The sequence below is a fragment of the Rhineura floridana genome, chromosome 5 (assembly GCF_030035675.1).
Source record: "Rhineura floridana isolate rRhiFlo1 chromosome 5, rRhiFlo1.hap2, whole genome shotgun sequence".
Classification (NCBI taxonomy): domain Eukaryota; kingdom Metazoa; phylum Chordata; class Lepidosauria; order Squamata; family Rhineuridae; genus Rhineura; species Rhineura floridana.
The window spans coordinates 43,562,925-43,573,164 of record NC_084484.1 but is presented as its reverse complement, the minus strand read 5'-3'; the positions used below and the strand labels follow the sequence as shown (position 1 = coordinate 43,573,164).

The 10,240-nt window shown below is 50.5% G+C and overlaps 1 protein-coding gene across 4 annotated transcripts; it reads right to left on the bottom strand.

The window, feature by feature from the left end:
- Positions 1-3,981: 3,981 nt before the first annotated feature.
- Positions 3,982-8,204, bottom strand: ZIC2 (Zic family member 2). Of its 4 annotated transcripts, XM_061629376.1 has the most exons (5): positions 7,578-8,204; positions 7,142-7,511; positions 4,771-4,934; positions 4,133-4,275; positions 3,982-4,042 (listed from the first exon to the last, which is right to left on the bottom strand). In XM_061629376.1, exons 1-5 carry the CDS (start codon positions 8,202-8,204, stop codon positions 3,982-3,984), a joined length of 1,365 nt encoding a protein of 454 aa, XP_061485360.1. The 4 variants fall into 4 exon arrangements, with proteins under 4 accessions (XP_061485360.1, XP_061485358.1, XP_061485359.1 ...); XM_061629374.1 differs by having other exon boundaries at positions 3,982-4,019; positions 4,098-4,275; positions 7,142-8,204; XM_061629375.1 differs by having other exon boundaries at positions 7,142-8,204.
- Positions 8,205-10,240: the final 2,036 nt, after the last annotated feature.

Genomic DNA, 10,240 nt, shown 5'->3' with positions numbered 1-10,240 from the left:
CATGCCGTCTAATAGACACTCTAGCTCTATGTTCTAGCATGCGTTACACAGGAGAGATGACCTTCTCTGTATTTTCCATGGGTGTCTGCCATATATATAGGCTGAGCCTGAACCTGATTTTATTCCTCCCCCTTTTTAGGTTGACCTCTTTAGTCCTCTTGTGATAGCACTCAGCTAGATTTCCTATTGTGTTTTATGTATTTTTATCTATTGTAGTGTTTTTATTGTCAGCGTACCTTTTAGGGTAGAAGAGTCTGATAGAAATATTTTAAATAAATAAATAAAATGTCTGTGGCCTAGCCCCCCATTTCTAAAGCTGCCGCCTGGGTTCCCTCCCCATCCAAGATACCGAGTCCTTGTGGGCGCTGGAAAAACTGGGGCTCTGGTGGCAGGCAAGGCCAGGTCAAGGTCAAGGTCAAGGTCAAGGCTAGCCTAGGGGAAGAGGGGAAGGAAGCAAGAGTGGGCCAGGAGAGAGAAGCTCTAGCGTGGCTTTGGCTGGGGATGGAGGGCGACTCTGCCGGACGTGGCCTGCCTCCTCGGGAAAGAAGAGCTTGCCAGGCTAGGCCGGCGTTACCGTCTGGCTAAGCTGACCTGCTGAGCCGCTTCGAAGAGGGGCTTTCTTTTGGAGTCTTCGGCCGGGATCTAGGTTCCCCCTTCCTCCAGGTTCTAAAAGATGGGTCGACTATTTCCCAAAAGCCGAAGAACAAAGCCGTCATCAAAAAAAAGGAAGGAGGGAAGGCGTCCCAAGCGCCGAGAAAGCATCGTCCTCTCCCCGTGCCCTCCCAATACCTCAACTTTAAAATCAGACTCAATTTGGAGACCACGAAATGGCCGAATACTCGAAGACCCCCCCCTCACACACACACAGAGGCACCCCTGTTTTAACCCAACCCTTGGTTATCGGGGCCATTCTTCCATCGGGTCTGTGATCTTTCCCAGGGAACAGCGTCATCTTTCAATATAGTTGGGTTGGGTTTTTATTTGGACTAATATTATTAAGGGAGGAAAACGATATTTTAACAGCCTTTTGATTCCTTCAGGGTTTTTACATTACGCAGCCGAGAATGAACGAACGACTACGAAGGAAGAGAGCGCCCGAAAGAAGGGCGCGGATGAAGCGTGCCATGTTTTTGGTGCGTGGGTTTTTGTACCAGCAAAACACTGGCTTCTCAGGGGCATCCTCTCCTATGCGCCCTCTTCCATCCACAAGCGTGGGTCTTATCACTCCCCCAACATCAGGCGAAAAGCTTGCCAGCGGCTGTAGTCTACAGTTTTATTCGGAAGCAGGGCCGACTGAGCTTAGTGAGTCTTACTTTCAAGTAAGTGTGCCTAGGATTGCAGTCCAAGAGCCTTATCTTCCCTGCCAAAGAGGGATAGTGTTGCTAACATCAATTCCAAACCGGGGGGGGTGTTGGATGGAATGCAAGGAAAACAAGCGACTGGGTTGGAGAGACAAATGTATCGTTTGAGCGGTTTTTGGCTGGCACTGCGGAGCTTTAGAAGAATGCCAGGAGCGCACACTTCCACGGGGCTTGGAAGGGAGGAGGTAAACGTGTGCCTCTTTTTGGTGCCCAGGTGGCTGGCACTGGATGTTGGGCAAAAGGCCAGGCTTTCGAAGGTTTTAAGGCTGCACAGCCCAGTTTCTCGTTCTGATTACTAGAAAGTTTCCTATAAAAATCAAGCTTATTTAAGCGCTGGTTTCAGGTTCAAGCCAAGAGGGTGGGGGATAATCCATACTATTCTATCTAGCAGACATGAAAAAAGATAATTTATCGTCATTCTTCAAAAATATAGTTTTACTCATGTGGAATAACGTTTTAAATTGTACACACACACACGCAGGTAAACGAGGGATGGGGAGGATAACTTTATCAAAACTACATTCCAGTAAATTATACAGCCCCTAACTTTCTGTTTTTAAGTCACTGCATATTGTCACAGCAGAGGCCCGGTTCTACTGTTCCCCATCCACACACACAAACTTTAAAAAAAATATATCTTGCTTCAATATATATATTAGTGCAGAATTACATTTAAATGTACATAGTAAAAAGTATAAAATAGTGATTCTAGTCTAAACAATGGGTTCAGTGCTTCAAGCTTTGCAGGAAGCCAGATTTTACCAAGAAGCATGTGGAATCCTACAAGAAAAAAAACCCAACAGAACAACTTGGGCATTCTGAAAAAGTTAAAAAAAGAAAGGAGAGAGTGCAAATACAATATAGGTTTTGATAGTCTAGAAGAGTATAAAATTGATTTGACTACAATTAAAATATATGAGCCAGTCAGAGTTCAAAACACATGATTTCCACTGATTTTCAAAAGGAGAGGTGAAACACATGGTTATCTCTTCCATTGAAATGGCACTTAAAAGTATTAATTTTTGACTGGATCCAGCCCTAGGGTTTCAAAAGCCCTGTGCAATTCACCCCATGCATGTTTACTCAGGCATGTATACAGTAAGACTTACTTCTAAGTAAACGTGCACATAACTGCAGTTTAGGAGTGTTATTCTTGGTATTGCATTGGCTTTGCAAACCCACATGATATTAAAAGTATGTAGATTTTTAAAAACTAATTAAAGCAAACTAATAAAACTTAGTTTTTGTAGAGGTTGTATCTACTCACTCATGTGATTTTCATTGCTTATTGGAAAACATTTTGCATTGTACAGAGTCTGAATTTTCTTCTAAAGGAGCACTCTAATCAACATTAAAAAAAAACTTTGACATACCAAGAAAGGAAATAAAAGAAAGAAGAGGGAGGGGAATGTCAGCCACTGCAGTTTTCAACACATTTTATTATATTTCTGTATGCATTACTCTCAAAAAAAAAATATCACAAGAAATGATGAAACCACATAAACCTTCAAATAAAAAAATTCTGAAACAGTTTATGCTCACAATTGTACATATTTATAGTTAAGAAACATTCTTTATAAATACTGTTTCCTCTGTAGCAAGTTAATACCATAATTTAATTACAAATGGATAAATATGGCAACAGGTATTTACACAAGGAAGGGTGTTATTACCGAAAAAATCCCTAACGGCACTACAAATTTATTTCCCCCTCCCCACAAACTTCCAAACAGGAACTAACAAATAGAACTTGCAAAAAGCACTAAGACATCACATGTAAATCCAGCTAACAGAAAATACATTCACAAGCACTGGAAGAGGAGGAGGAACCAATCTGGGTTGTTTTGAAAGAACAGTATGGAGACTTTGGCACGTGTTGTTTTTTTAAAAAAATCTTCCCAGTCTATAGTTGAATGAAGTTTACAATCAAAGTTGCCTCTTTTTAAACGGAACACAATATTCAATACCACAATTACAAAATAATCCATTTGCTTCCACTTTACTTCCCCCCTCCCCTTGAAAAACGGATGGATTAAAAACAGAGAGAGGGAAAGAGAGAGAAAAAGAGGAAAGCGAGCGAGAGAGCGCACAGGAGGCAGAAAGCATCACTTCTGGGCGAGGAAAAAGGGGGGGAATCAAATCCAAGAGTTCACAAAGTGGATCCCTTTCTATACACGAAGGAAACTTTGATTACCACCTCAGAGGAAGGAGGGAGGGAGGACTCCTCTATGTACACAGAGAGTTCTGACGGACGGAGGCGGCCGCTGGGGCCGAGCGGCCCAAGGGCTGGTCCTCTCCCTCAGGGTGTTTGATCTTTTGTTCCCAAGGCAGGAAGGGAGGGGAGGCTCTCTCGGCAGACCGACTGTTCGCAAGGCGCTGGAGCCTGCAGCGAGTGTTTCTCGGCGTGGAGAACCCCTCCGCTGTTTTTAATCCTTTTCTTTCTTTCGAAATAGTGTTATTCTCTCTCTCTCTTTTGCTGCTTCAGGATGTCCCGATCCAAAGAAAAGGGCGGGCGGGCGTGGGAGGCAGAAAGAGAGAAGCAGAGAGCGCCAAAGGCGACTTCAAGGGGATTCCTTCTTCACCTCGCGGCTTCTGGGCAGAGCGGCAGGGCCAGGCATCCTCAGACGTACCACTCGTTGAAGTTGGAGGTGAGGCTGCTATGGCTGGCGTTGCCCCCGCCGCTGCCCCCGCCCCCGCCGCTGCCCCCGCCCGAGCTCCCGCCGCCGCCGCCGCCTCCTGCCCCGCCGCTGCTGCCCCGATGCACCGCCGGCACCGCCGCCGCAGGAGACAGGTTGCTGGCGGCCGTGCTCTGGGTCTCTGCGCTGGGGGACACCAAGCCCGGTGGGGTGGAGGACTCGTAGCCCGAGCTGGCAGCAGGCGAGGACTCGGAGCCTTGCGGGGAGGATTCATGGACCTGCAAGGCCAAAAGGAGCAGAGCAAACTAATTATTTCTTTAAAAAGAAAAACGCCCAGATCCCAGGCCCTGCCTCTCCCCCACCCGTTTCCTCTTCTTTAGATGTTCTATAGCCTCAACCCCCACCTCCATATTGAAGCCAAAGGGGGGGAGTCTTATTTTTCCCCTCCCCAGTGCTGAAGTCCTGTGTTAAGTAAGGTTGCAGAAATCCCTTTAAAGTCACAAGAAGATCAGTAAGCGAAATGTGTGCAAGCTTGCAGCCCAGTGGTGTCTCCCCCGCGCGCCGCAGTCTTTTCTTCCGAACTCACATTCCATTTGGGACAGGTTTCTTGGGAAGAAAGCACCACTGATTTCAGCGGGACTTGCTTCCCAGTAAAGTCTGCGGCCTGTGGCTACAGGAGCAATGCCATCCATCCCTGTACAGGGTCACTGAGCTTCCTCCGCACCCCCCCCCCCGCCTCCCAGCCCAGCACCACTTCCTTCTCTCTGGATTACCTTCATGTGCTTCCGCAGGGAGCTGGGATGGGTGTAAGATTTGTCACACATCTTGCAGAGATAGGGCTTGTCCGAAGTGTGGACATGCATGTGCTTCTTCCTGTCGCTGCTGTTGGCAAAGCGTCTGTCACAACCTTCGAATTCACACTGGAAGGGCTTCTCGCCTGCAAGAAAGGCCAATCCGGCGTAAGCGCAGACGAACGAAATCGACCGAGGCGATTTAGAATTCAATCAGCTCAACCGAAGCAACATTGCCAAGATCTAATAACATAAGCGGCGTGGCTGAGAGATCCGAAAAGAAATTGAACACCCCGGGTTGTTTGTCTGTTAAAACTAAAGGAAACAACTCTCCTGTTTCATTTGAAAAACACCCTCCTTTCATAATGTGCCTCTTTACTGGGAAATTCCATATGATCTCCGCCGAATTTAGGATGTGAAGGACGTTAGTTTAGGGAGTTGCATTGGGGCTTCTTCCTCAGCTTCAAAAAGAAATACTAAGCCAGGGACCCACCTACTGCAAGGAAGACCAGGACATTTCAGAAAGTCCTTAGATCTGTGGCCATTGGTTTAGAAACAGAATTCCCCACGGAAACCAAGCAGGAGATTCTGTGTCTGTTACAGGATATACATTGCTTTCCAACGGTTTTAGAATTTAAAGTTGATTCGGCCCACAGGCCAAAGACCCTTCCCGTTCCTACTTTAAAGGAAGAAAGGGAGAACAAGAAACGGAACTAAAGACCCATTCCCTGTCAAACCGAATCCAACAACAAACGACTCGAGATCTGAAAACATTGCTTTCTTTTTCTCCTCTTTCATGCAATGACATCGGGAAGTCAGTTCTCAAATATCCGCTGGGGAGGGGGAGAGAACCAGAGACAGCACATGCAAATAAATAAATATTTTAAAAAATTAAAATCCGCCCTTGGAATTTTCCTAGACCTTCTTCACTCTTTTTGCCAGATTTCCGAGTAATTTGTAGGTGTGAGAACTCAAACACTGACACCGCCGGATCCTCCCCCCACCCTCGAAATCGAAGGTGGGAGAGACGCGCAATTTAACTTGAAATTCCATCAGCACTTAAATTGTTTCTTAAAGACATCCGCTCAGACCCCAAACACAGGCATCTCCATGCAAATCAACGTCTCGGATTTGTTAAACCTTGTTAAAGCCTGTCTCGCACCTAAACCCGTTCTTAACACTTCAGCAACACAACCAGAAAGGCCCACAGAGCTTTGCTCCTTTCTCTCAGTCAATATTGATGTCCGGAAATCGCTCAAATATTTGCTTCTCTCGTTTTTTTTCTGGGCGGGGTGGGATGCGGGCAGAAGGGAAAGGCATTTGCTTGGCTCCACTACTTGGACTCATGCTGTTTATCACCAAGAAACGTTGCCTCCTTTCTCGCCCATTCGTCCTCATTCTTGGGTGGGAGCGGGGAGAGAAATCCTCCTAAGTTTCTCATCCTTAAAGCCTCTATTGCTTATTACATTTTTAAAAAATAAATTCATTCCAAACCTCCTTCAGCCACCCCAACTCAGTTTCAAAACACTTGGGAAATGAGAAAATTTTATGGCCCTTCCTCATTCCATTTAAATGTAATGGAAAACAATCCCTGGAAAAGCGTGGTGAAGTGTGTGTGTGGGAAGAGGTTTGTCTCTTAAGGTAGTTATTCTGGAATGTAGTTATTCTAAAATATAGAATATAAATTCCCTCAGAACATTTATAAAAAGGAACAACTGTGGTTTGCGTAGCTACCCATTTATTCATCCACTTTCTGAAAATGTAACCAATGCATTTATTTCAGGAGCACCTCATACTTGCACACATTTGTTTTGGAAATGCAGCTGGTGGATTTCAAAGGAAGACCCTTCCTAGTCAACTGCTCTGCTTTACAGGTTAATTTAGGAGACCCTACTGAAATTAACGAGGCTCGTTCTGTTCGGGATTACACTGTAAGATTTATTCGTATATTTCCAGTTTTTTGTTGTGGCGTTTTTTGTTTCTTTGAAGAGAGCCGTCTCATCCTTAAGGAGACTTACTTAGGACTCCCATTGATTCCAGGGCATCTTACTCCCATGTACTGTGGCGCTCGGCCCTGGTTCAGGGAGCCTTAGAGAAGGCACACGCTGATAAACAATGCCCATTTTTGTGTATTTATTTTATTACAAGCAAGGAAAACACGCTTTTTAAAGGGTTTGAACCAAATTGGATACCTTTAAATTAGGCAGATTTGAGTGTGTTGGGGGGAAGGGCATGCATGGAGGGGGTTCTCTGCTTTTGGGTCGCAATGAACCAATCTTTTTTTAAACAAATCTCACCATCGTCGCTGCCACCACCCTTTCCTCCCTGGCAAAGATCTCCCTTCTTGACTGACCTGTGTGTGTCCTTTTGTGGATCTTGAGGTTCTCGGATCGGGCGAAAACTTTGCCGCATCCCGGGAACGGGCAAGGGAAAGGCTTTTCGCCCGTGTGGACTCGGATGTGGTTGACCAGTTTGTATTTGGCCTTGAAGGGCTTCCCTTCGCGGGGACACTCCTCCCAGAAGCAGATGTGGTTGCTTTGCTCCGGCCCGCCTACGTGCTCGACGGAGACATGGGTGACCAGCTCATGCATGGTGCTGAAAGTTTTATTGCAACTCTTTTTGGGGCTGCTGAGCTGCTCCGGGTCGATCCACTTGCAGATGAGCTCCTGCTTGATGCACTGCTGCCGCATGTAGCGGAAGAAGGCCCCGGGATGGTGGTGATGGTGGTGGTGGTGATGCGCGTGGGGGTGGGCGTGCGGGTGGTGCGCATGGTGTGCCGCCATGTTCATGCCCATGTTCATGTTCATCGGGCCGTACTGGCCGTGGAGCTGGGCCGCGGAATAAGGGTCAGTCCTGGGGCTGGACACCTGGCGGTACTGGTCCGATCGGCCGAAGACTTCCCCGGGTAAGCCCAAGCGCATCTGCCCGTTGAGCACGTTGGGCGAGCCCGGCGCGCCGTGTTGGTCCCCGATGCCCGGGAAGAGCAGGTGGCTCTGCGCCTCTGCATGCGGGTGATGGAGGCTGCCCGTGGCCGCCGCCGCCGCCGCCGCCGCCCCGAAGAGCCCGTGCTGTCCCCCGCCGGCCGCCGCCGCCTCCCCGAATCCTCGGCTCCGAAACAAGAAGTCCCGCGGAGAGTTGAAAGGCGGCCCGGAGTAGGAGCCCACATGGGCGGCGTGCGGGTAAGCCGGCGCCTGCGAGCTGAAGGCCGAGCCTTGTCCCGGGGATAGTTCGTGGGCCGCCGCCGCGTTGAGCTTGAAGGCGCCCAGGTGAGCCGCCGCCGCTGCCGCCGCCGAGTCCACGAAGCTGTTCTGCAGGCTCAGCTCGCGCTCCTGCATCTCCGCCGCCGACGGGGGAGGGTGCCGAGCGAAGGTGCCCACTCCCAGCGCCGGGAACTGGGGCCCCGCATCCAGCAGCATGCCGCCCGAAGCCCCCTCCAAGGCCCGGGGCGCTGGGCTCTGGTTGCTGTGGCGGCGGCGGCTGCTCCCGCCCCTGTGGCCGCTGCTCCTGGTGGCGCGAGCGAAAGAAAGAGACGCGATGCCGAAGAGGAGAGTTCAGGCGCAGGAGGCAACCCAAAGGCTATTAAAGCAGCCGAGGCGGGGGCGGGCGGGCAGCTCTGAGGAAAGAAGACAAGAGTGGAGCGCGGAGGGGGGGAGAGGAGGGCGAAGAAGGGAGGGAAAGAGAGGGGCGTGAGATGGGGGGAGAGATGGTGCGGGGAAGGGGGACTCGCCTCGCCTTTCCCTGCAAAAAACAAAAACCAACAACAACAACACACCAGCCCCGGGCGAAGAGATGTCACCGCCACAACCACACCAACAGTCTCTCTCACAAACAGACAAGGAGATATATAGACACGCGCGCGCGCGCACGCATACACACACACGGGGGCGCGCGCGCGAGTGGCCGGCTCTTTCTCACACTCCACACACACGCAGAAAACAAACACACGGCGCTCCACTGAGCTACCCCACCCGGTGCCCCCCTTCTCCTACAGCCCCTCCCCTTCACTACTTCAAAAAATTAGATTTTTTCCCTTTCACCCACCCCCTCTCGTGGTTCCCCCCCCTTTAAAATATTATTCCCGTTCTTCTTCTTCTTCTCCTCCGCTTCCTCCTCCCGCTCTCCCCGCCATTCGGAATCGCCTCACGGACTCCAAACTTGCTGCCGCCGTTTCCTAACGAGAGGAAGGAATCCGGCGCCTCTTTCTCGCTGGCTCTCGCTCTCTTTAAGTTGGGGAGAGGGAGAGGGGACAGGACTGAGGGGAGGAAGAGGAGGGGGCAAAGATGCGGATTTGTTAAAAATAAAAGGCGGGGGAGGGGGAGAGAGAGAGAGAGGCTACCCAGAACAATGACACAGGCGGAGCGGTAGGGGGGTGGGGTGGAGTGTTCAATGTCCGTCCCTCAGTCCAGGCGCGGGTCTCAGTCAGGCACGGCCAGGCACACCAGCGACCGCCACGGAGATGCTCCAGCCGTGAGGGGGAGCGCGGAGATACGGTTCTTCCTCCTCCTCCTTGAGGGGGACGTGGTCCTCCCTAGGCGCTGGCTGAATCCGCCTAGCCTCGCCTCCTCTGTCCGTCTGCTTGTTACAGTGGGCGCCACTTCTGTGGCTGCTTTTTATCTCCCCCTCCCCACCCCCTTCTCCTCCGAGCCTTTCCCGCTAGTTCCTAGGCTGGACTGGCAGCTCCTCTTCCACCGCCCCCTTTAACAGCAGCCAGGCCGTTCTCCAGGCGCCGTCTCATTGGTCAGTCCGGCCCCATTAATCCAAGCCTTTCCCCCTAGATGGGCTAATAGCCGCTCGCGCGTCCCCTGGCCCTCCCCGCCTCTCTCCCCTCTGCTCCCACCCCGAGCGGCAGCGCGGCAGCAGCTCCCCACGCCCTCCTCCCGGCCAAGGCGCGAGAAGGGAAGCATATGGATCACAGGGCAGAGAGGAAGAAGCGGGGATGGGGGGCTTCCCAACAAGCTCCACCTTACCTCTTGGATGCTTCTCTTGCCGGGAAATCAAACCAAAGGGAATCTTTGGAGTGGAGAGGGAGAGGGAGAATAAGGCACGATTTGTAAAAAGAGAAGGAAAAGAAGAGAGTGGGTGGGTGGGTGTCAAGGGAGAGGGAAATTTGAGCAAATAAACAGCTGCAGGGACGGAGAATCTCTGCGTGTGTGCGTGTGTGTGTGAGTGTGAGTGTGTGTGTGTGTGAGAGAGGGAGAAAGATTCCCAGTGAAGGTGTCATCCAGATCTCCTAAAATCAACGGGAGTTTATCCCCGGTCCTCCCCTGCCTCCACACTGATTCCACTAGGATATGGACTGCGCTGAGAGGCTGCTGACACGGGTGTAAATAGAGATGTCTCCAACTGGTGTAAAAGAAAAGAGCGGGCTGGTGGGTGGTTGTCAGGAGGGGGCACGGGAGCGAGGTGCATAGCCGGGAAGGGATATTTTAAAAGCAACCAGCGACTGCAACCT